The following is a 27,030-nucleotide window of genomic DNA, read 5'->3' as shown; positions in this document are numbered from 1 at the left end:
AATATGACACCTATTGATCTGTTTCTCACCCATACCTATCATATTGCTTCAGAAGACAGATTTTTTTCAAATTCAACCCGTCCCTCCTTTTCTTTAAAAAAACTAAAAGTGAGGTTACATTTAGGCACTTACAATGGAAGTGAATGGGGCCAATTTATGGAGGGTTTAAAGGCAGAAATGTAAAGCTTAAAATTTTATAAAAGCGCTTGCATTAATTCTTCTGTTACCAATTTTTTATTATTTGAGTTTAAATTGTCACAGTTAGGGTTAGATGAATACAATGACACTCGGGACGGAGAGGTTTGGTGTGCACACATGATAAGTTTGTATGCTTGTACGGAGATGATTTCACCTCTAAACAACAAAAAAATTACTAACACAGCAATTGCGAGTGAGGTGGCCAGTGGGGTGGTCAGGCTTCGGTCCATGGTGGCCATGGCCACCCCTAGGTCTGCCACTTCTACTAAATGACAAAATGTAAATGGAGCCTAAATGTTAATGTATTAACTGCACACAGAAACTCAAGTTTTTCTCTCTGACCTCATAAAGAGGTCTGAGAGGCTCAACACACTTACTGACATAAACTCACATTTAAAATGTAAATACTGCACTGTACTTCAAGTTACAGATTCACATTTGCTAGGACTGTATATTTGTATGCATCTTGTCATTTTATAATAACACTTGCTTCAGAAGCAACCCCTGTTCCAACAGCATAGGTGTTTGAGCAGCACTGTGAGCAGTGAGTGAGTACTGTGGATTTGGCGGGTTTTATTCAAATCCAGATGACGCAGACAACAGCTTAGACCAATGGGAGGAGAGGGGGGCGTTCCCAACTATTTGTTCCAAACACGAATCCGGAGTGCGAGGCTCTTTTTCGCAGGTATGTAGCAGCTGGGCAAAAGAAAACAAATTTATCTGATGCTTATTTCGTCAAATCTACATTTCTATCGGCGTTTGAGCGCTTTCTGTGTGGGGCTGGTCGATCAGTAGATTAAAATGTTTTCATCGGGGCTGTTTGTTAGATCATAGCACATTAAGGTTAGAAAAAGGGGCAAAGCTTTGGCCAACTAACGATCAAAAGAAACGTGTATCGGTGTCTTACAAAACACAAGTCCGTCTATGTGTGTGTCTGATGTTTTCATGTGGTCGTTTTATAACTTGGTTTTCGATCTGAAGGTAATGTTTAGATTTGTAGCTCTGTGTTTGGTGTTCAGAGGGGGAGGGAAGAACTGCACATACACGATTAGACATTTTTCCCTTCAGTATCCCAGTAAACAAAGAATATTAGATCATCTGGCGTGTTTCTGCTTTAATGCATGATCAGATCTCGCGTTTCAGATCTTTGCATGATCGCATACAGAGAGTCCATGTTAATGCGATTGGATTTTAGTTCCCATTTTGACTTTGGGTCTGATTACTAAAGGACAACATGTCATGATAGAGGCGTGTATGTTTGAGCTCTGGTGTCATGTTCGTTTGTGCTTGACCGATCCAAAGAACACGAGTTCATGAGATAGGTCTCTCATAAAGGCGTTTGAGGGTGTTTTGTGACGATCTTTTGTTCCGTGTCGTGTTACTGTTTTCGCTGAACATGTTGTTCATTTTTAGCGCTTTGCTTCAAAATCAATGCTAATACTTTTATTATGTCACTTTGACCTGTTTGGATTTCGGGTTGCATCGAGTTGTGTCCATATTTGTAAAGCTAAACACGTCTTAAGGAACGCAGTATCGTGAGCATGCACTTGCTCGAGCCTCTTAGCTCAGACTGACTGACTGCGGACGGGGCGAGGAATCCCGGGCACTAGTTTAAGCCCCGCCTCTCGTGGGCGGAGCACGATAATACGAGCCTCACGTCATACAAAACACCCTCTCAGAGCCTTCGTCCAATCAGCTGTAGCTATTTTATAAAAGGGATGTTATCTGTTGGGAATCCGTGCTTCTGATTGGTCAGCCTCTCTGAGGGGGCGTAAAGCATGACGTAATGTCATACGGTTACGTGTGGCAGGAAGTTCAAGAAGTTGCTAAAAGCATTCAGACGTGGGGCCGTGCAAAGGAAGATTGTATTCAACATCAGATAGACTGATCGCGCAATATTTACTATATTTCTAAAATACAGTAAAGTAAAGCCAGATCTGATCGCTGCACACTATCGAGACTTCCGAGAAAATGAGTTCGCGTGCTGCTAAAAGCCTGTCGCACCTTCCTGTAGCTTCCCTTGTGTCGATTTCAAACACTATGTATGCGTGTGAGAACGTTTCATGTGTGTGAGAGAAACGATGGCGGGGTTGGTTTCAGCCCTTCAAACAATGCTGGTATCCACATTGACTGACAGACTGAGCTTTCAATAAATTATGCATTTCTTTTCCCAAACGCGTCCCCTGAGCTAAGAGCCAATCAGAGAGCCAAATGGGCGGAGACTAAATGCAAAGCAAAGTTAACCCCGCCCCTGTATCAATATTTTCTGCGCTAGATGATTTAAAACCCTTTTTAATGTGTTTTAGCGGTCATTTTACACGGAGTTTTTAGTCTTTTGAGCATGGTTTAACTGCTGTTGTGTGGTGTACACTGGGCTAATAGGAGCTGGTGAGTCCCAGAGCTAAAAAATATAAACTTTACATATCTTCATTCAGTATCTTTTTAAGTTTTCCGTAATTCTATAGATTTTCCCTCAGAATGAAAGTCTCGAGCTCAGGTCATATAAGTTAATGTGATAAAAGTGAATGATTTTCTGACGAAAGTTTGTAATTTCTTTGTCGCGAGTTAGCTAGCTAGCATTTCTGCTCGCATGTGCAGGACTCATGAACACACACACACGCTTATATTTTCACATACACAATATACAGAAACACACACACAAGCTTATGTTTTCACACATAAACAATATTATAGAAATACACACAAGCTTATATTTTCACACACACGCTTATGTTTTCACACATAAAAAATATATAGAAACACGCACACAATATACAGAAACACACACACACACACACACGCTTATATTTTCACACACAAGCTTATATTATATATTTTCCACTCACATTATATACAGCTCTGGAAAAAAATTATGAGACCACTGCAAAATTATTTGGATTTACTCTTTTTATAGGTATGTGTTTGAGTAAAATGAACATTTTAGTTTTATTCTATAAAGTACTGAAAAAATTTCTATCAAATTCCAAATACGGTCAAAATAACAAAAAAGATGCCATGTTTTCATACCTTGAATAATGCAAAGAAAATAAGTTGATATCCATTTATAAACAACACAATACTAATGTTTTAACTTCGGAAGAGTTCAGAAATCAATATCTCATGCATCTTGGCATGCTCTTGACCAGTCTTTCACATTGCTGTTGGGTGACATTATGCCACTCCTGGCGCAAAAATGGATGCTTATGACCATCCATCTTCCTCTTGATCACATTCCCTTGAAGTTTTCAATGGGGTTCAGGTCTGGAGATTGGTCTGGCCATGACAGGGTCTTGATTTGGTGGTCCTCAATCCACACATTGATTGACCTGGCTGTGTAGCATGGAGCATTGTCCTGCTGGAAAAAACAATCGTCAGAGTTTGGGAACATTGTCAGAGCAGAAGGAAGCAAGTTTTATTCCAGGATAACCTTGTATGTGGCTTGATTCATGCGTCCTGTACAAAGACACAGTGGGTGCGAGACACTGTGTCTTGTAGGCCTCTCCAGGTCTCCGTCTAACCATTAGACAACCAGGTGTTAGGCAAAGCTGAAAATTGGACTCTTCAGAGAAGATGACCTTACTCCAGTCCTCTACAGTCCAATCCTTATGGTCTTTTGCAAACCCCAGCCTGGCTCTCCTTTGCCTCTCTTTGATGCAGGGCTTTTTTCTAGCTTTGCACGACTTCAGCCCTGCCCCTAGGAACCTGTATCAAACCATACTTGCCGTGCACTTCACCCCAGTAGCTGTTTGCCATTCTTTTTGTAGGTCACTTGATGTTAACCTTCTGTTGTTGAGTGGCATTCAAATGAGTTGGCGGACATACCGGTTAGTGGAGGGTCGTTTTCGCCCTCTTATGGTCTGTAGTTTTGTCCCTAATGTCTGCTGCTTGACCTTGTTCTTATGAACCACCATCTTTTACCATTTTAAGGATGGAAGCAACCTGACGCTCTCTGTATCCCTCTGCCAGTAAAGCCAGGATTGAACCCTTCTTTTCCTCTTGCCACTTTTGGCATGGTCAATAGTTATTTTATGATTCCATTTTACTTTTGAGGTAATACTAGCACTGCTTTTGTCATCCACTGGTCCTATTGCAAGAGGATCGTGATGACCACAGCAATGGTTTTTATACTTTTCCTCATTAAATAAAATTTGGTTCAGGTGATCACCTAATCAGTACTTCATTAAGTAGAAAGAGGTGTGATTGTGCTGGAATTCAACAGACACTGGAATGGCTGCCATACATGTTGAGATGCTGATTTAAGAAACTTTTAGAGTGGACTCTTAATTTTTTCCAGAGCTGTACAGACACATGCGCATGCTTTACCCACACTCATATTCAGTACTCTATACATAAAGTATATACGTGTCTTTTTCTGATCCAACGGTTTTCAAGAATAAAATGATATGTTCATTCTATAGTTATTTCAGTTCTAATTATTGTAATGTCTAACAGTAATGCAGTTCTGTCTTGCTCCTCACAGTTTCTCTCCAAAGTTTGAACAGATTCTATTGACCCTGAATGCAGTTTTAATACATTGTCAGTTGACATTCTTTTTCAGCTGCTTTATCAGTCAGACATTATGTAGAAAATGATTTCCAACTGCCTTTTGCAGCCACTTTAATCTTGGTTGCAGTTGAAACTGTGTTTTCTTTGACAGATGTTTTACACTAATGAAAAGCACAAACTTGAGCTGCTACAAGGATCTCAGATCAATGTAAGCAATCACTGTGTACACTTCTAAGAGTATGTTTTTCTTCTCAAGCTTTACCAAGTGTTCTGAATATTAGGTAATATTCTATAAAATTCAAAAGTTCTAAAAAGTCTCTAAAATTCATCCACTATTGAAATATTAGACTCTAACCCAAATATATCATATATATCGCAGTTGCTTTTGTTTTTTTTTTTGTTTCTGAATGTTTTTATTGTACAATAAAGTTTCTATTGAACTCGACTTTTTCAATCAGCCAGTGTTCGCATAGCATCTCACCTATCCAAACTCGGATTATTGGCGTGAATTAATTGTCGATTATTTTGATTTTAAGTAAATATTTTAAGTTGAATTTACAGTAAAGAAATTTCCGGGTTCAATACAAGTTAAGCTAAATCAACAGCATTTGTGGTATAATGTTGATTACAGCAAAAAGGATTTGTCTTTAGAAAGAAAAGAAAAAAAGCAACAATTGTGGTTACAGTGAGGCACTTACAATGGAAGTGAATGTGTCCAATTTTATGGAAGGTTTAAAGGCAAAAATGTGAAGCTTATAATTTTATAAAAGCATGTGTTAATTCTTTTGTTTAAACCTGTGTATTAATTGAGCTGTGTATTAAAGTTGTTTATATTGTCGTTTTTACTGTCACTTTAGGGCTACGGTGTTAAGTCAGCATGGTGACAAAGTTGTTAAAATTGGATATAACTTTCCATAGAAAATGTTAGTTACTGATTGTATCACACTAATATAATGTTATTACATGGCCAAACTTTATTCAGAAATTGTCCCCCATTCACTTCCATTGTAAGTGCCTCACTGTAACCTCGATATTTACTTTTGATAGAAAAGGAGGGACGAGTTGAAATTATTTTTTTTGTAATCAGTATTATGCTACAAATGCTGTCGATTAATCTTAACTTGAATTGAACTCCGAATGTTCCTTTTAAATACTTCTTTTGTGTGGGCAACTGTATTCCACATTCTTTATGAAGGCTACAAGTCCAAAACAAGTTAAAGGACTGTGCTCCTGAATTACTTTATTTGCACAAAATTGTTTTTCAAATTTTAAATTGCATACATTTTAAACAGAAAGTGGGTTTTCCTACCTGATATGTAGATAGACACATTTTAAACGCTTCTGACTTGTCATTGCATTTTTGCACACAACATACCAAAAATACATTGTGTATACAGTGAGGAAAATAAGTATTTGAACACCCTGCTATTTTGCAAGTTCTCCCACTTAGAAATCATGGAGGGGTCTGAAATTGTCATCGTAGGTGCATGTCCACTGTGAGAGACATAATCTAAAAAAAAAAAATCCAGAAATCACAATGTATGATTTTTTAACTATTTATTTGTATGATACAGCTGCAAATAAGTATTTGAACACCTGAGAAAATCAATGTTAATATTTGGTACAGTAGCCTTTGTTTGCAATTACAGAGGTCAAACGTTTCCTGTAGTTTTTCACCAGGTTTGCACACACTGCAGGAGGGATTTTGGCACACTCCTCCACACAGATCTTCTCTAGATCAGTCAGGTTTCTGGGCTGTCGCTGAGAAACACGGAGTTTGAGCTCCCTCCAAAGATTCTCTATTGGGTTTAGGTCTGGAGACTGGCTAGGCCACGCCAGAACCTTGATATGCTTCTTACAGAGCCACTCCTTGGTTATCCTGGCTGTGTGCTTCGGTCATTGTCATGTTGGAAGACCCAGCCTCGACCCATCTTCAATGCTCTAACTGAGGGAAGGAGGTTGTTCCCCAAAATCTCGCAATACATGGTCCCGGTCATCCTCTCCTTAATACAGTGCAGTCAGCCCTGTCCCATGTGCAGAAAAACACCCCTAAAGCATGATGCTACCACCCCCATGCTTCACAGTAGGGATGGTGTTCTTGGGATGGTACTCATCATTCTTCTTCCTCCAAACACGGTTAGTGGAATTATGACCAAAAAGTTCTATTTTGGTCTCATCTGACCACATGACTTTCTCCCATGACTCCTCTGGATCATCCAAATGGTCATTGGCAAACTTAAGACAGGCCTTGACATGTGCTGGTTTAAGCAGGGGAACCTTCCGTGCCATGCATGATTTCAAACCATGACGTCTTAGTGTATTACCAACAGTAACCTTGGAAACGGTGGTCACAGCTCTTTTCAGGTCATTGACCAGCTCCTCCCGTGTAGTTCTGGGCTGATTTCTCACCTTTCTTAGGATCATTGAGACCCCACGAGGTGAGATCTTGCATGGAGCCCCAGTCTGAGGGAGATTGACAGTCATGTTTAGCTTCTTCCATTTTCTAATGATTGCTCCAACAGTGGACCTTTTTTCACCAAGCTGCTTGGCAATTTCCCGTAGCCCTTTCCAGCCTTGTGGAGGTGTACAATTTTGTCTCTAGTGTCTTTGGACAGCTCTTTGGTCTTGGCCATGTTAGTAGTTGGATTCTTACTGATTGTATGGGGTGGACAGGTGTCTTTATGCAGCTAACGACCTCAAACAGGTGCATCTAATTTAGGATAATAAATGGAGTGGAGGTGGACATTTTAAAGGCAGACTAACAGGTCTTTGAGGGTCAGAATTCTAGCTGATAGACAGGTGTTCAAATACTTATTTGCAGCTGTATCATACAAATAAATAGTTAAAAAATCATACATTGTGATTTCTGGATTTTTTTTTTTTAGATTATGTCTCTCACAGTGGACATGAACCTACGATGACAATTTCAGACCCCTCCATGACTTCCAAGTGGGAGAACTTGCAAAATAGCAGGGTGTTCAAATACTTATTTTCCTCACTGTATATAAACTTTTGTCACAGTCTAAATGGAGTGTTGTAATTTACCCTTTTCTTAATTAATTAATTGCGATAGCTGTAATTGTAATCTCGGCTGCCCTACATTGTAGCTTTTTCTGGCCATGAACCAGATTTGCTGCCATGACCCATGCAGATGTTGTCAAAATAGCGACTAGCTCATTGTAGTTTCCTAGCATAGTGAAATAAACCTGTGCAAATTATGTAAGACCTGCCAGTCAGATCGGAGCTTGCTTGTCTCACTGGCAAAAAAAAAAGAATCTCTTTCCATTTTTGTGTGCACCACTGAATGACCAGTGGGTGGTAAGTGGGTAGGCTGTCTAGACTAGATGATATCCTGTTGGCGAGGGTCTTGAACTGAAAAATCATGACATTTCATGTTTATTTGGTGTCTTGTTTCTCCCAGGTCTTAGTGCCCTCTGAGTATGAGTACAGCATGAGGAGGCGTTTAGAGGATCAGGAGCCAGTGTTCACCCCACAACAACGTCGCCTTCCAGGCAGTGCCGAGGGCTTCCAGCATAGAGTTCTTGCCCCGGCGCCAGCCGTTTTTGAGGCTGTGACTGACGGCATGCAGCCTACTCCAGGAATACAGTACCCTGTTCCTCAGGGGTACCAGGTACTGAAACACATCGTGACACACTACAGCTCAGAGGAATGTGTATCCATGCATTGTGTATTCTTGTGTTACTGTGGTGGAAACAAACCAGAGTACTCAAGGGCATGATAGATTTGCATTTTTTTTAAATGTGTGTCGTTAAACTGTTATTATTCAGGTAAGTTGCTATAAAAATATTAACTTCACCTAACTTTCTCAGCAATGTTATCTTCAAACTGTTGTCCAGCTTTGACAGTAGTTGTCTTGAAATAAAAAAGTGACTGTAGAAGTGGACACTTTTGTTCGCTATAGCACCCTTTGAGGCAACGTTAAGAATGTAACTCACACTTGGAATATGTTATGGAATGCAGTCTGACACATTTTAAACACACAAAAGTGCCTGTGTTTACATACTTGCCTAAAAACATACATGCATTATACATTAGGTCTTTGCACCGCTTCTGTTTTCAGGTGCCTACTGTGGCACAAAGCTCAAATGGTCATGGTCACACTCCCAGCCCGGCGGTCCACAGCGGGGCTCACCATCTCAGCCCAGCAGTCCAGTCCCACGGTCCAGCACCAGTGCAAGGCCAAGGCCACACCCACCCACTCATCCCCTCTGCATCTGCACAGGGGCAGCAGCAGTTCCAGAGACTCAAGGTGGGACATGAGGCATTGTGTTCAGCTGATTAAGGGCTCAAACAAAAGGTGAATTACCATCAAGATTAGTAATATATTTGAACTAAATTGGATCATCATTGTCTCCTGCAGGTAGAGGATGCCCTGTCTTACCTGGACCAGGTAAAGCTGCAGTTTGGCAATCAGCCACAGGTCTACAATGATTTCTTGGACATTATGAAAGAGTTCAAATCTCAGAGGTAAATTTATTTAGCTTATCTTCTCTCATTACATTTAAAAACACACGTTTTTTACTTTCACTTACAGTAAGCTAATCGAGGCATGCATTACAGTGGTTTTACCACGGTTAAGGACTGTTGTTAAGGAAAATATGAAGTGGAATGCCTAGAACCCCCTCAACAATGGTAAAATCACTGTAACGCATGCCTCAAGGAAGCCACTTTTATAAAACATGCGGTGTTCAATAATTGCATTTATTAATAATAATTAGGGCTGTCGATTTTACACATTGATTTTGTGCGATGAATTCAATAAAAAATAACAAAATGAATCATGCCCCCGACCTGTATGTGAATTTAGTAATAAGGAATGTTCCTTCCATTGGAGCAATTCAAGCTTGAAATACCACCTTTATGCAGTAGGGGTCGGTCAGCACTCCAGCTTTATAGTCAACACACTTCGTCAAACCAACAAGCAGCAGGCAGCGAATACAGCTGGGATCTTGACATGTTTTTCTAATTTAAGTTTCAAGTTATGTTTAACCTGACATATCATCCTAAAAATACAGTACTTGTGACAAGAGGTGCTGAACCTAGTGAGATGCAACGCATCCAAAGTGAGACGCTGCAAAAGCGTCCGTCTGACGCATGAGTATATATGACGGATAGCTATCCGATCAGTAAAAACACATGTGACCAAGTGTAAATACCCCCTTAGAACATGACTCGTCCAATCAGATTTTTGAGGCAGAATTATACATTTTATAATACAAATTAAATATGCACAAACTTATCTTTACAGTGTAAAATTTTAACATATTTAAAAAATATGCAAATGTACTAAATTTTAAACACCGATGCCCTGTGTTTAACATGCCAATCTCTCTCTGTCATTCTGCAGTATTGACACCCCTGGCGTAATCAGCAGGGTGTCCCAGCTCTTTAAGGGTCACCCTGATCTCATTATGGGGTTTAACACATTTCTTCCACCGGGATACAAGATTGAAGTTCAGACCAATGACCTGGTTAATGTGACCACGCCCGGTCAGATCCACCACATCACACCTCATGGCATCACTGTGCAAAACATCCCCACCGGACCAGCACCACAGCACCAGAACCAGACACCTGCAAATCCCACCAGCATGGCTTCCACACCACCCGCCCAGCCCACACCGAAAAGCAAGGTAATCACATGAGAAAAGTGTTGGGTTCATTTAGTGTAAAACATTGTGGAAAACCTGCAGATGCATACAGATCATAACATAATGTCATTTTTGTTTTTAGCTATATATATTGTCCGGCCGTAGTTCAGATCAGGGTCAGTGATTTTAATTTTTTTTTTATTTTTAGTTTCCATCCCTCTCTCTCCAGGCACTGCAGTCTCTGGCACTGACTCCAAGCAGTCATCCCAATCCATCCATCCCACCGTATGCTTCCCCACAGTCCCCCCCACCGCAGCCCCTTACCCCCATCAGCAGTATGCCCTCCACCCCACTACTGCAGAACAACCAGCCTGTGGAGTTCAACCATGCCATCAACTATGTCAACAAGATTAAGAACCGCTTCCAGGGCCAGCCCAACATCTACAAGTCCTTCCTCGAAATCCTGCACACATACCAGGTCGGGTCTAACACCAACAAACACTTTAACATAAGAATATGGATACATTTGGAATGGTATACTCTACCACACTGCTCTTACTATTTATGCTGTATCTATAAACAATATTTATCGATTTTTGATTCCATAAATTATATATTTCATAGTTTTGCATAGAATTATAATAATAAATGAGCAGGTGTGTTCAAACTTTTTACTGGTTGTGTATATTTTACTTCTAACTCTAGTAGTTATTTGTCTGTGTCTGTAATGCTGGTTTTGTGGTGGTTTGTTAAACAGAAGGAGCAGCGTAATGCTAAAGAAGGGGGCGGGAGCTACACACCAACCCTGACGGAGCAGGAGGTTTATGCTCAAGTAGCTCAGCTCTTCAAGAACCAGGAAGATCTGCTCTCAGAGTTTGGCCAGTTCCTGCCAGATGCCAACAGCTCTTTGGTGAGTTTGGTCATAGCCCCGCCTCATCTGTGACCCTGCCCACTTGATCATAAAACTGAAGCCACTGTGCTGCCATATTTGTATGCCCAAATATTCCAGTGTGCCTACTGGCTTCAAAGCAAATCATCTACTTTCAAAGTGTAAAGTAAGCCATTCAGTCACTGATTTTAAATTTGAAATCTGCTTGTATAGCCTTAAATACTAAATTCAATCAGGAATTTTTCCTGCTTCATGAATGCCTGAGCGAGTTATGTAGATCTATATCAGAAAGTAGCTCTAGGGGCAGGTGGATGAAATTGTGATCAGTGTACGATCCCATGCAGCTAAAATTATTCATAACAAGCAAATTAAAAGTCAGTCATGATTGTCACTAGGGGGGAAAATGCTACTGTCGTATCCGGAGGTCGGAGACGGTGAAACAGCAGAGGTATCGGCTGTCAGTCATTGAGGACCAATGGCAGTCTCTTGCGTCCCTGGCTCTTCCCTTATCTCCCTCCCGCTGATTAGGCAACTCCGTGCCGGGCATGTATCCTCATGGCCCTGCCTGTCACACACCTCCACCACCCGACTCAGGCCGGGCTGCAATCCGGACTGGCTTACTCTTCTCCCCATCTCTGGATAGGAGATGCTGTCCTTCCGGCCATTCTGCCGCCCGATGGTCCACCCCGCCTCCTGAGAATCTGAGAGAGGAAGAGCAAGCAGAAGAGAGAGAAAAGAAATGCTCTTCTTCGGCTCCCACGAGCACGCCGCCCACCCGGTCCACAGCCACTCCTGCCCATGGGAGACGGCAACGGCTGCTCCTCCTCCTCCTGGACAGCATGCCCTTCCTCCTTTCCTTGGACCACTGTCCATAAAGCAGAAGCCAGCGTGTTTATTGGCCGGCTGCTGTGGCGCTCCAAACATGAAGTAGCTGTTCATGAGGAGATGCTGTTCTGTTGATGTTGCGCATATTCCATTGTGTCTTCTCGCTGTGCATCTAAAGATGGATGAGATAACGCGACAGCTTGTTCAAAAACAGAAGATGAAAACCAAAAACTCATAGTCAAGTTGCTTTTTCTTTTTAACTCTTTTTGCGATTTTTAAATATGGAGGTTTTGCTTGTGCAGAAATAAAATGACACATGAACCAATTTAATCACACGTTTACTGTAATTCCAAAAGCTTTTTGTGATATTTGCAACGTAAACAATAATTTCTGCCTTTCTTCTAATTATTAATTATCCAAAATGCATAAGTAGCAGGTGTTTAGCACAAAATCTATGGTTATTTCTCATTTCGTGCTGATGGTTTTGCACGAATAAATAATTTCCGGTCGTGCAGGTCTAGTCACACGAGTCGTTCAAATCGGATCTGAAAATTTCGAAAATCCTAGCATTTTCAACTTTCACAGTGGTGTGCAATATTTGACCTCTACTCACGAACAACATCTCCGATGTAGATGCTAAATAATTTGGTTCACTTATAATATGCATTTATAATGTCACCGGAGGAGCATTTTACGTGAATTTGAATTAGAACGAATTAAACTACTGTGAATTCAAAATGCAAATGAAATCAAAATGCAGACACTAACGGGACTTTCTGGAGTCTTCCGATTGTCAAAATAGAAGTAAGAGGGTTTTAAAGTTAAAGGTGCATGATTGACTGTTGTATTTCAAATTCCAAAGTCAATAATAATAATCATTTATTATTTCATCATTATAATTATTTGTTTACAAATTATAACTAAGTTGAATGGGTTCAAAAAATAACTGTGTGAAAGAAAACTGAACTGGTATCTTGCAACAAAATTAAACAAAAAAGATATCTGAATCCTTTATAAATCCAGATACAAGTTGAAAAGGTTTGCAAAGAAAACTTTAAAACATTATCCATTTAACAAAGTTTTTTTAATAGGCTATACATTTATTTTTAAATAATGTGTGGTTAGAGGTTTGTGTTTTTGTACATATTAATGAGTACCCTCAATTAGTATTACAGAGTGAGGTAAAGATATTCTAAACTGATTATGCAAAAAAACAACACTGGTGTCAGATCAGTGTCTGTATCAGCTGATATTGAGATATTGGAATTGGATCGGAAGAGAAAAAGTGGTATCGTGCATCCCTGGCTATACTTTTGAAAACTGTGTATTTTACATACATGTTTGTTCCATGACTAGGGATACACCGATACCACTTTTCCTCTTCCGATCCAATTCTGATACCTGAAATATCAGTATCGGCCAATACCGATCCCATTTTGATTATTTTTTTCATAATCCGTTTAGAATATCTTTACCTCACTCTGTGATACTAATTGGGGGTACACTTTTATATGTAAAGAAACACAAACCTTTAACTACACGTTATTTTAATACAAATGTATAGCCTATTAAAAAAAACTTTTATTGTTAACTAGTCTACTGTATAATGTAGTAATTCCAGTGAATGTCTTCAGTTGAACAGAAGCCAGTTTTCTTTATTTTTAAAAATATTTATGTTAAACCTTCAATGGGTTTTCTTAATATTTGATCAACTTAAGATCATATTTGGCCTCATCTGTCACAGCAATTGGACTTTGCAAATTAATTTAAGCCGTTTGCAATCCAAGATTTCGTGATTTCTTTGTGAAAATAAGTGCAAATCCACCAACAGCAGCTGCAGATCAACTGGGTCTAATAGAGCAGATGCAATGACAATGATGGTGATCTATGAAATATCTCTAGAGTTTTCCTGATCCAACGATCCTGATGGAAATATATTGAAATGTAAATTTAAAGGAAGCCCAAATCGCCAATAATTTGGAGTATTTCAACCTCACAAACAACATTTTGTTAGGCAATTTAAGCTTAATTTGTGCAAAGCGCCTTTTGAACACAGGTCTTTTCTGGTCTTCCAAAAGAACCCAAAAGTGTTGGAGTGGTGCGTTTGCTTGTAAACAGTAACTTCATCTATATATATATATCTATATATATATCAGTAGTAACTGATTTAGAATTCTAGAGTTTTAGAATAAAAAATAATCAATTCAAAATTACCTGAACATTCTAAAAAACAAGATTAACCAGCTATCACTTCTTGATGTGTTCTGTCATCTGGTGTTTAAATACAGCACAAAGTGATGGTTTAATTGTCATTTTCTTTCTCTCTGCATTTCTTCTAGTTGCTGGGCAAGACAACAGCAGAGAAGGCTGAATCTGTGCGTAACGATCACGGTGGAACGGTCAAGAAACCGCAGCTCTATAACAAGCAGAGGCTTAATCAGAATGGCTGCCAGATACGCAGACACTCGACTACAGCGGTCACTCCACCTGTGAAGGTACACTACCACTACAACCATTAAAACAACCACACAGGGTTTCCACGGTCATGTCAAACCTGAAAATATATCAGGGAATTTTTAAATTGTGAACTCAAGGCCTGGTAAAGTCATGGAAAAGATGTTAAAAAAGAATGCAAAGTTTCCTAGTTATGCACAGCTGAACAATACAGTATTTAATCAGCTAGAAATTGCTTTTATGTGAGTGCAGTCTCTACAGAATGATTTTTAAACTAGTTATGGGCAGCTCAAAAATATTTAATCAGCCAAAATCTTTTAAAATGATTTTTGTTTTAACCTAATTATGCGAGCTCTACAATATTTCATTGGCTAGAAATTGCTCTTTGTCAGTGCAATATCTTTTAAAATGATTTTTAAAAATCCACTGACGGATCATGAAAAGCAAGGGTTTGTCCTTTCAGCCTATTGATCTAAAACATCTTCATTTTGTGATCTGTTTCATTTGTTTTCCACTTGCTTGATTTCTCAAACCGTTGTGTCACTTTTTCAGAAAAAGCACAAGTTATTGAATCTTAAAGATTCATCTGTGGCTGACGCCAGCAAACATGGAGGAACAGAGTCTCTTTTCTTTGACAAAGTGAGTTGCACTGGATTAATGTTGTTGTTGTTTTATCTCAAAGGCCTAGTTATTTCATATTGACTGACATTAATGATATTTTGTAGGTGAGGAAAGCCTTGCAGAGTGCTGAGGCCTTTGATAACTTCCTGCGGTGCCTGGTCCTTTTTAACCAAGAGATTATTTCACACGCTGAGCTGGTTCAACTTGTGGTTCCATTCCTGGGGTAAATCTGGGTTAAAGTAGAGATAAAATTTATTCGAAGATAATATTTAATGTCCCTTTACCATTAATAGCAGTAATTCATGATTCATTATATTTATTTTTGCAGTATCATGTTTGTATTTTAAATTCTTATATAATTAACCAAATCATTTGATTTGTCTTTTTTTCTTTAGCAAATTTCCTGAGCTGTTTACCTGGTTTAAGAACTTTATTGGCTATAAGGAGATGTCACACATGGAGACATACCCTAAAGAAAGAGCCACTGAGGGAATCGCCATGGAAATTGACTATGCATCATGCAAACGTCTGGGTTCGAGTTACAGAGCTTTACCCAAGAGCTACCAGCTGCCCAAATGCACAGGGAGAACACCACTTTGTAAAGAGGCGAGTCAGAACTTTACCTAAAATATCCCATGACCTGCATTGAATCACTGACCAGTTTGGCAGATACTGTTTATACTGATTTCTGAATTATAGTGTTCTAATGTTCCTTTTTGAGAAGGTTTTAAAGTTAGAGAGAAATGTAATGATCATTTATAGACTGATTTTGGTTTCATCTGAATCCATCAGGTGCTGAATGATACTTGGGTTTCCTTTCCTTCCTGGTCTGAGGACTCCACCTTCGTCAGCTCTAAAAAGACTCAGTATGAAGAGCACATGTACAGATGTGAGGATGAGCAATTTGAGGTGAGACACTTCCACACACACAGCAAGTTATTTTTTTGCTGGTCATAAAATGCTTGTGTGATGCCCATCTTTTTAAAGGAATATTCCAGGTTCAAAACAATTGTTCAGTATCTTAAATCATGAGATTCATCTACCAGAAGAGCAATGCTGAAACACAACTGATGTAAAGTGTACAGCTTTAAAGTAGTACAGCTTTAAAAAGAAGCAAAAATATGGGGCAGAGTGGAAGTAAATGGGGCCAATCTGTGTGTGTGTGTGTATGTGTATATATATATATATATATATATATATATATATATATATATATATATATATATATACACATATATACACATATATATACACACAGATATATATACACACATATATATACACAGAATAATAAATAATATATATTTATTATTATTTTATTTTTTTTGTGGTAATCAACATTATTCCACAAATGCGGGCAATTAAGCTTAACTTGTATAGAACAGTGGAAATTCCTTTTAACAATGGTGTTGATTTCTCACTGTAGTTGGATGTCGTCTTGGAAACTAACCTGGCCACCATTCGTGTATTGGAGTCAATTCAAAAGAAGCTCTCTCGGATGTCTGCAGAAGAGCAGGTGAAATTCCGGCTGGACAACACTTTGGGCGGCTCCTCTGAGATCATCCACCGGAAAGCCATTCAGAGGATATATGGTGACAAAGCTCTAGATATCATCGACGGGCTGAAGAAGAACCCAGCCATGTCTGTGCCCATTGTACTCAAGAGGTTAGAGAGAATATACACAGCATAAATAGATTTTCCCAGCACTTCTTTTAATAAGCCAAGTGGACACGGTCTCCAAGTTTGCCAATAAGTTGTTGTTGTTGTCGATGAAGTATCACATTGTTGCAAGTTTTAGAGGTACTATACAAGTTTTAGCATTACATGTGCCAGTGAAGGTAAATAGAAGTGATGTAGTGCTGATATGTCTCTTTTCACGCTCTTAAGACTTAAGTTGAAAGAGGAAGAGTGGCGTGAAGCTCAACGGGGTTTTAACAAGATCTGGAGGGAGCAGAATGAGAAATATTTCCTGAAATCTCTGGACCATCAAGGCATTAATTTCAAACAGAATGACACTAAAGTTCTGCGTTCTAAAACGCTTCTCAACGAGATTGAGAGCATCTTTGATGAGGTGAGACACTCTTTATCATCTAGAGGAGGTTGCAAATGTTTGTTCTCAAAGAAAAGATGGTTGATAGTTGTGTGTTTGTTTAGCGGCAGGAACAGACCTCGGAGGACAGCAGTAGGCCCCCTAGTGGCCCTCACCTGACACTGACCTACGACGACCGCCAGATTCTAGAAGATGCAGCAGCTTTGATCATCCACCATGTGAAACGCCAGAGCAGCATCAACAAAGAGGACAAATACAAGATCAAACAAATCATCTACCATTTTATCCCTGACTTGCTATTTTTCCAGCGGGGGGTGCTGTCGGATGCTGAGGAAGAGGATGACGAGGAAGACGTGGACCTTGAAGAGGGAGCTTCAAAGAAGCATAACGGGCTAACTGGAGGAGTTTGTGGCAGCCCGCCAAATTCCAAACTGCTCTTTAGCTTGCCCACAGCTCAACGGCTTCGCTCTTGCGAGGATGCGTACAATCTGTTCTTCGTGAATAATAACTGGTACATATTTCTCCGGTTGCACAACACGCTGTGCTCGCGGCTGCTGCGACTCTGCACGCAGGCCGAACGGCAGATCGAAGAGGACCTGAGAGAGCGCAAGTGGGAGAGGGAGGTGCTCGGACTCAAACGGAACAAGAATGAAAATACCGCCATACAGCTGCGTCTGAAGGAGCCCAGTGAGTATAGAATCTATTCAGGGGCATGTCCAGGATTTTATACATGGGGTGGCAAAGTGGAGGCATGAGCAGAATAAAGGGTGGCAACAGTATACAGTGTGTATATATACACCGATCAGCTACAACCTGCCTAATATTGTGTCTAAAGACTGTTGAGCATGAAAATCCCAGGGGATCAGCTGTTACAGAAATACTCAAACCAACCCGTCTGGCACCAATAATCATCCATGCGATTATCTAATCAGCCAATCGTGTGGCAGAAGTGCAGTGCATAAAATCATGCAGATACGGGTCATGAGCTTCAGTTAATGTTCACATCAGAATGGGGAAAAATGTGATCTCAGTGATTTCGACTGTGGCATGATTGTTGGTGACAGATGGGCTGGTTTGAGTATTTCTGTAACTGCTGATCTCCTGGGATTTCAAGCACAACAGTCTCTAGGATTTACTCAGAATGGTGCCAAAAACTAAATGCATCCAGTGAGTGGCAGTTTTGTGGACGGAAACGCCTTGTTGGTGAGAGAGGTCAACAGAGAATGGCCAGACTGGTTCGAGAACGGCCAGACTGTATAATTGTGGTGAGAAGATTATGAATGTGGTGAGAGAACAGAATGCTATTCTGAGATGTAGGCTGGCATTGTTTTGGCGACACGAGGGGGAACTAATATTTGGTGGCATGAGGGGGTCTAATATTAGGCATGTAGTTATTTATTTTTTTTATCCCCGTTTCTACCAATTTGGAATGCCTGATTCCCACTACTTAGTAGGTCCTCATGGTGGCATGGTTACTCGCCTCAATCCGGGTGGCGGAGGACAAGTCTCAGTTGCCTCTTCTGAGACCGCCAAACCGCGCATCTTATCACGTGGCTCGTTGTGCATGACACTGTGGAGACTTCACATGTGGAGCCACATGCTACTCTCCGCGATCCACACACAATTTACCACGAGCCACATTGAGATCTAGAACCACTCATCGCAACCAAGAGGAGGTTACCCAATATGACTCTACCTTCACTAGCAACCGGGCCAATTTGATTGCTTAAGAGACCTGGCTGGAGTCACCCAGCACACCCTGGATTCGAACTCGTGACTCCATGGGTGGTAGTCAGCGTCAATACTCGCTGAGCTACCCAGGCCCCAGGTAGGTGGTTTTAATGTTGTGGCTGACCGATGTATACTGTATATATTTGATTGCAGTTGCATTGCCAGGATTAATAGCATTAATGAGTTGGGGTAGCCGGAGCTCAGGAGACAGAGCTGTTAAAATTCAGCTGCCCCTGTGTGTTGAAGTGACCTCAATCAGGAACCTGCTCCTGATGGGAGTCTGCTGTAGAGGTAAATTTGAGGCAGTGAGCGTAAACTGCTCTCAGTTCAGTTCAAATGTGCTAAATAAATAGTCAAATTACAATTTTCCATATGTAGAATATCACAAGATTTGTGAAGTGGTCTAAAAGCATTAATATGATGATATTACAGTATGATCTTCATACTACCTCCATACTAAAGCATCAGTTTTATTGGGCCTATAAGAAATCACATTGAAGGATTATAGCTTTCAGATGTGATTTAAATTCAAACAGAATTTATCAATGGGAAAGCTTCATACACTATTCAATCACTAATTTATAGGCATAAAATCTGTGTTGTTAAATGACGACTTCATGCAGCCTATACCGGCCAGAGAGTGACTATTGCCTGCAGCATTTCAGTCAATAGACTACCAACACAGGACTGCAAACTACAGCCTATATGAGGACACTTCACTGACCACTACCTGCATCACTCAGTCATTTTAGGTAATATTTTGAATAAATGAATATTATTCAATAAACACATAACTAATATTACGCATACCATGTAAATAGATAATATTTATAATAATTGTAATGCCAGAAGTCATATTGGTTTAGAACGACATAAGAGTGAGTAAATGATGACAGAATTTTCATGTTTAGGTGAAATTTATCCCTTTAAATTTACTCACTGATCTAATCTACAGTAAATTAAGAATTATGACAACACTATTGTTAACAATGGGCATACCTACTGGACATGCAAAAGGTGTATCCCTGATGATACTTCTGCCTCTCTACTTTGCTCTTCCTCCTCTTCTTGGTTGATTTTAACCTTTTGTAAAGTTGCCTTTGCTCTCCGCTCCTGCTTCCTCTCCATCCTGCTCATTCTGGGCTGTTCCTCCGTACATGCTCTGATCAGACTGTTCATCTACCGATCTGCATTTACTCTTACTGCTGGGGGCAGAAATGCACCTTTATTGCAATAATGAAATAATATATACTACAACTAACATGGTTAGATTGTTACAATGAACATAAAAATAGCATGTACTACAACTATTGCAAATTATTATCAATATCAGAAATGTGTCAAAATGTATATGTTACTGGTTGAAATTGTGGTGACGAAGGGTGGCAAAGCCTCTATTTAGGGTGGCAGCTGCCACCCCGTGTCACCCTTGTGGCCATGGCCATGAAACTATTCGATGGACCCTTTTTACATTGCCTGGTTTGGAGCCCGGAAGTAAAGTGTGGCTGGGTTAACTTCTATTGCAGTTATTTTTGCTCTCCCATTTGCTCCAGTAGCATAATACGACTACATAACACGACTTTCCATAAAATAATTCCATAAGAAATTAGTGAGCGGTGCATTACGGCAGTCAACACACACAACTGCACACATCACAGTGAATAAGCACTCTGTTCTGTCATCTATTACAACACTCACAGCATGCGTGATGCTCTTTTTGCAGTGATTTTAGTATATGAGCAGCTTCATACATTCACTGTAAAGCATGCAGCACATGCAGACATTATATTTAATTAATACTCATACTAGGGCCTATCACGATTTGAATTAGATTAATTTTGCTAATTTGTTGTCCCAAATATGTAAAATTCATGTGTGCGCATATAAAAGCAGCCTTGTGCCAATCAGACCGCGTGCGGGTATCAAATTGAGTGTGTGCTTGGTACTACCAGTACTGCAAAAACACTGGTATCATGACATTTTATTTTAGTATCGACTTGGGACTGAGGAACCAGTACTTTTTTACATCCCTACTCCTGTGCGAGATGCTGAAAAATCAGCTGGATGAGGCACAACAGTCAAAGACGTACATCTACCGCTATGGAAAAAGAGAGCAGGTGGAAACGAAAACATGCTCAAAACGGCTCTTTAGATCTATTATTAAAGCCAAAGTGAAAATACATTCGCAGTGCATTTAATTTCTGTTATGACGAATTTCAGAGTGAAACAGAATATTCAGGAAACATAATGTAGGGCGGGTGAATGATTTGATTGGATTGTAAAAAAGCAGTCTGTGATATAATTGGTTAATATTTTTTTGGCCGCCCACGTAGACTTGGTTACATCAGCAGAAAAAAGCTGTGTTAGAGATGGAGAAAGTTGAAAAATATTTGTTTTCTTTTGAATAAATCTATCTATCTGATAGAAATGTGTTGGACTGATTTTAAAAACACTCTTTTTGTCTATGTCTTACAGTGGACGTGGATGTGGAGGACTATTACTCTGCGTTTCTAGAGATGGTGCGTAATCTGTTGGACGGGAATATGGAGGCGTCTCAGTATGAAGATTCTCTCCGAGAGATGTTCACCATTCATGCCTACATCGCCTTCACCATGGACAAACTCATCCAGAACATTGTCAGACAGGTTAGTAATGCTTTAACACAGTCAGCTCTAGCATTTTGCCAGATGAAGAAATGGTCAAATGATCTGATAAGTTAAAAGTAAGATTTACAACACTAGGATGCGCTGACAATGTGCAGAAGTCAAAAAGTTATGCATCACAAAAAAAAAGTCACTTGTTCTCTCTTTGTGTCTCTGCAGCTCCAGCACATAGTGAATGAAGAGATTTGTGTTCATGTGACTGAACTGTACCTGAATGAAAGCAGTCACTCAGCCACAGGTGGATCTCTGCTCACTCAGAGTACCAGAGCAGCAGCGGAAACGTCTTACCAGCGCAAAGCCGAACATCTCATGTCTGACGAAAACTGCTTTAAGGTACAACTTAAACATTAGCTCATGGAAAGTCTGAGTTTTACAGTATCCAAACTTATTTTCATTGTCTCTCTTTCCAGGTTATGTTAATGAAGGACCAAGGGAACATTCAGCTGACAGTGGAGCTATTGGACACAGAAGAGGGGAATTCAGATGAGCCTGTGGAGATAGAGGTGAACCATAGCACTTAAACTCTGAATATACACAGAAATGACAGACAGATAGATATTACGATCATTTGTCAATTTTCAGCATTGTTTGTGTCATGAGTGTGTGTAGTTTTCTCATACTAAGAGTATTTTGAATGTGTGGGTGTGTGTGTGTGTAGTGCTGGTCAGATTACGTCATGCGGTATCTGTCGGCTGATTTAACATCTCCAGAACTGAGGGATCATATGGCCCAGAAGCCCGTGTTTCTGCCAAGGTACCTATGATTATTGACCTCTGCGTCTTGCAGCCAACAGCTGAATTTTAGCAATCATACTGTTTTCATCCAGCAGAGTTGAGCTTTTTATTGATAAATATATACCTCATTCATCCACATCTGTTGTTGCTGTGTTTGTCCGTCTTTCTCCTTATTGCCGAAGGAACCTACGGCAAATCCGTAAGTGTCAGCGTGGCCGTAAGTCTCAGGAGGAGGCGGCGAAGGATGGAGGCACAAAGGAGAACCCAGAGAGCATGAGGATGGAATGTATGTTCAAACTGAACTCGTATAAGATGGTGTACGTCTTCAAATCAGAAGATTACATGTACAGACACACAGCACTGCTGAGAGCCCACCAGGTAAAAATCTGAGCACACTCTTGACTTTTAAAGAAGGAATATTTGAGGTTCAATACAAGTTAAGCACAGTCGACAGCATTTGTGGCGTAATGTTGATTACCACAAAAAAAAAGCAAAAATCTAGGTTATAGTGAGGCACTTACAATGGAAGTGAATGGGGACAATTGTCCCCATTCAAAAGTGAATATGGCCAATTTTTGGAGGGTTTAAAGGCAGGAATGTGTAGCGTATAATTTTGTAAACGCACTTTCATTCTTCTGTTACAATTTGAGCTTTAAAGTTGTTTAAATTGTCATTTTTAAGGTTTTTGGGTTTGTGGACATTACATCATCTTGGTAACGAAGTTGTAAAATTGGCTATAACTTTACACAGAAAGGTTTAAGTGATTTTATTACAATAAAATCATGTTTACATTCATCTTGCTTATGTCTGTTGGCTATACATTCGAAACAGTTAGTATTTTAATGTTTACAGTTTGGCCTCATTCACTTCCATTGTAGGTGCCTCACTGTATCCCAGATTTTTGCTTTTTTCTTAAAGAAAATGAGGGACGAGTCAAAATACATTTTTGTGGTAATCAATATTATGCCACAAATGCTGTCGATTGAGCTTAATTTGTATTCAACCCAGAATATTCCTTTTTAAGCTCTATCATCAGCATTTGTGGCATAACGTCAACTACCACAGAAAATAATTTCTCACCCTTCGGTTTATATAAAAAGCAAAAATCGCATTTAGACACTTAAAATTGCTCTAACCATGATTTTTTTGCTTTTGGAGGGACGAGTCAACAACAGTTTTGTTGTAATCAACGATGTTCTACAAATACTGTCGATAGAGCTGAACTTGAGTTGAACCCAGAATATTGTTTGTTTTAACATATGAATGAAAACGAATCACACCGTTTATTTACGTGTTCTAATGAAAAATTCAGCCCATCGCTAAAAATATTTGATTGTTATATATAAAAATTTTGCACTAAGATTATGATAATAGTGATCCACTGTTCAAAGTTGACATGTCACTTTTTACTTCTTGATTGTTGCTGCTATTACTTTTGTACTCTGATACCAACGATATTAACAACTTGACGTCAATCTGAAATGTCAGTTTAGGGCACTGACACAATTTTAATTTTAATGTTCAGTATTTTTTTTTTATTCTTCAAGCTATGCCCCAGTTTCTTCACTCTGTGAATTTTCACTAGATGTGCAAAGGTGTCAGTTGGGATGAGTTGATTTTTATATATATATATAAACATACATACAGCTCTTGAACAAATTAAGAGACCACTGCAAATTTATCAGTTTCTCTGCATTCAAAATTGATAGGTATGCATTTGAGTAAAATGAACATTTTAGTTTTATTCTATAAAGTACTGAAAACATTTCTCCCAAATTCCAGATAAAAATATTGTCATTTAGAGCATTTATTTGCAGAAAATGACAACTGGTCAAAATAACAGAAAAGATGCTGCGTTTTCCGACCTTGAATAATGCAAAGAAAATAAGTTGATATCCATTTATAAACAACACAATACTAATGTTTTAACTTCGGAAGAGTTCAGAAATCAATATCTCATGCATCTTGGCATGCTCTTGACCAGTCTTTCACATTGCTGTTGGGTGACATTATGCCACTCCTGGCGCAAACATTCAAGCAGCTCGACTTTCTTTGATGCTTATGACCGTCCATCTTCCTCTTGATCACATTCCAGAGGTTTTCAATGGGGTTCAGGTTTTGAGATTGGACTGGCCATGACAGGGTCTTGATCTGGTGGTCCTCAATCCACACCTTGATTTGACCTGCTGGAAAAAACAATCGTCAGAGTTGAGGAACATTGTCAGAGCAGAAGGAAGCAGGTTTTCTTCCAGGATAACCTTGTATGTGACTTGATTCATGCGTCCTTCACAAAGACGAATCAGCCCAATTCCAGCCTTGCTGAAGCACCCCCAGATCATCACTGATCCTGCTCGTAATTCCTCTCACATTATGCGAGCAGCGACCACACGAGCACCAACGATTTCCACGCAATCTCTCCCGACTGGATAAAATCGGTCGGGAGCTTGCATGGCAGCCAAAAATTGCACTGTGTATGCCCGCCCTAAAGGGGCCAATTGGAAGGAATTTTTAGCTTTAAAATATTGTCACAGCAAAAACAGAAATCTTATTTTGTGCAATGTGGTCAATTGGAATGGGTTTATATTTTAAATATTGTCACAGCAAAAAATTGTGGACTGTTTATTTATTTATTTTTAAATGTTTTGCTTGTTGTGCGACGGGATCAATTGGCATGTGTTTAGATTAAAAATATTGCTTCAGTTTATTTTTATTTTTTATTATTTTCGTAATTTGTGCAGTGCCCATTATTTAAATTTCTTTTAAATATTGTCGCATTGAAAATTTGTGTCCAGTGTGAATAGGCCTTTACTGGCCCTCTGACTTGCGATTTACCTCTTTCTTCTCTCTCTTTCTCAGTCTCACGAGCGCGTCAGCACGCGCTTACACGAGCGTTTTCATGCGTGGACTCAGCGGTGGGTAAAGGAGCATGTGACCAGAGACATGGCTGCTGAAAACAGCAGGTGGTTGATGGGAGAAAGGCGGGAGGGACTAGTACCCTGTTCCACCACCTGTGACCCCGAAATCGTTCACTTCCAGCGTGTTAATAAATACAGAGTCAAGTACGGCAGTGCCTACAAGAGTCAGTGACATCAGCAGACAGGGTGGAGTGAGGGGCGTGGCTTGGAGATCACATGCGTGGGCCAAATTATACTGTCAAGATTGTCAAATGGCATTGACATACACAAGATTTGTAACAGTGTTTTTTTCCATTAAGTCCCCCAGTGCCAAACCCCAGGGCTAATGACCTGTCAGTCAAACCCAGTCTGGACCAATCAGCACAGCTCTTATAGCAGACCAGCCCACTCACCTGATATATCTAGATCGTTCTGTAACTCTAGAACGCCAGTTACACATAAAGTGTGTTTCACTGGTTTTGATAGTTTAAAATATTCACAGGCAGCATATCTTACTAAATCTGTGGCAGAGAAGTTGACCTGTCTGGATCAGATGTGTCATTTTAACAACTTTTTATGAAAATTAAAAACGTGTTGATAGACTCCTAGTTTTGGGATAAGTGCACTTAACTTCAGCATGAGAGCTGGAGATTTATTCTACCACATTTCAAAGCAGAACAAAGATTTAAGGTGAACAAAAATCTGTGTAATATTAGAATGAACACATTTTTTTATTGAAAAAGGCAAAAAATAAAAGAGTCTCAGCAATAAAGATCTATCAGTATAGAATCTATAGAATTGGTAAACCCATACATCTGCACCATACACCAGCTTACATCAAGCATACATGTGAACCACAGACACACACACAATTCACTAGTTTTGTAAATAAAGTGTAAATATCGCCTGACCTTTTTTAAGCCAGATGTGTGTGTGTGTTGTGTTTAGTGCTTCAGTGTGGCGTTAAGAGATAAAGATGCTGGAATCCACTTGAGAAACTATGAAAAATGCAAGATGGTTTATTATAGTTTCTCAAATGGATAGTTTGCCCAAAAGTTTAAATTCTGTCATTTACTCTCAAGTTCCAGCTTTTTTCTTCTGTCTTACACAAAAGGAAATATTAGACAAAATGTCTTTTGTGTTCCATGGAAAAACAAAAAGTCTTACAGGTTTGGAGCGACATGAGGGTGAGTAAATGACAGAATTGTAACATTTGAGAGAACTATTCCTTTAAGGTTGGGGCTTGTGTTTTTTTTTTTTCTCCTTTTGTGTTTTCTTTGTTTTCCTCTTCCCTTTTGTCCCTTATTTTTAATAGTATAATGTTAATTTGGAAAAGTAGAAATGTATCCAGGTTCTTGTTTTTCAAATGGAAGTTTTTATAATAAAAAAAAAAAAGCATTTTAATTTTTGAAGTTTGAATATGGATCTCAAATACTGTACACTTTTATCACTTGACCGTTTTGGATAAATCTTCAGCTGCGTCCTCTCGCAAACACACACACACAAATACACAACTCTATGTAAAGGTCTTTATCGTTGTCAGAGGTTCAGTCTTCGCTCTGGATAGATTTCTGCTGGAAAAATATGAATATATATACACATTTTAAAAATGAGTCAACGCTTGTCTTTTCTGTGGATCATTATAGACCCTTTATTTGCATAATATTTAAATGAATAAAAATTACATTTGTAGCATAAACATCTGCCTCCTTACTTTTTACTCTTTTTAGAAAATGTTGACAGTAAAATATGAAAGACTGTTAATCTCAGCTGTTTGTAATGTGGTTCCTCTCTACGTATCTATTAAAGGGATAGTTCACCCAAAAATGAAAATTCTCTTATCATGTACACAC

The 27,030-nt window shown here is 39.4% G+C and overlaps 1 protein-coding gene across 3 annotated transcripts; it reads left to right on the top strand.

Moving 5' to 3' along the window:
• The first annotated feature begins 848 nt into the window (after positions 1-848).
• LOC127640154 (paired amphipathic helix protein Sin3a-like) lies at positions 849-26,905 on the top strand. Of its 3 annotated transcripts, none has more exons than XM_052122576.1 (22): positions 859-883; positions 4,856-4,912; positions 8,126-8,335; positions 8,786-8,974; positions 9,086-9,192; positions 10,073-10,358; positions 10,546-10,794; positions 11,074-11,226; positions 14,370-14,525; positions 15,037-15,123; positions 15,210-15,328; positions 15,501-15,711; positions 15,898-16,014; positions 16,532-16,770; positions 16,993-17,176; positions 17,260-17,842; positions 21,362-21,531; positions 21,709-21,882; positions 21,960-22,052; positions 22,208-22,302; positions 22,466-22,661; positions 25,140-26,905. In XM_052122576.1, the coding sequence occupies exons 2-22, from the start codon at positions 4,856-4,858 to the stop codon at positions 25,368-25,370; spliced, it is 3,906 nt and encodes a 1,301-aa protein (XP_051978536.1). In that variant the 5' UTR covers positions 859-883; the 3' UTR covers positions 25,371-26,905. The 3 variants fall into 3 exon arrangements, with proteins under 3 accessions (XP_051978537.1, XP_051978536.1, XP_051978533.1); XM_052122573.1 differs by having other exon boundaries at positions 10,525-10,794; XM_052122577.1 differs by lacking the exon at positions 4,856-4,912 and having other exon boundaries at positions 849-883; positions 10,525-10,794.
• Positions 26,906-27,030: the final 125 nt, after the last annotated feature.

The sequence above is a fragment of the Xyrauchen texanus genome, chromosome 49, assembly GCF_025860055.1.
Source record: "Xyrauchen texanus isolate HMW12.3.18 chromosome 49, RBS_HiC_50CHRs, whole genome shotgun sequence".
In the NCBI taxonomy this organism is placed as follows: Eukaryota; Metazoa; Chordata; class Actinopteri; order Cypriniformes; family Catostomidae; genus Xyrauchen; species Xyrauchen texanus.
This window is presented reverse-complemented; position numbering and strand designations above follow the sequence as displayed.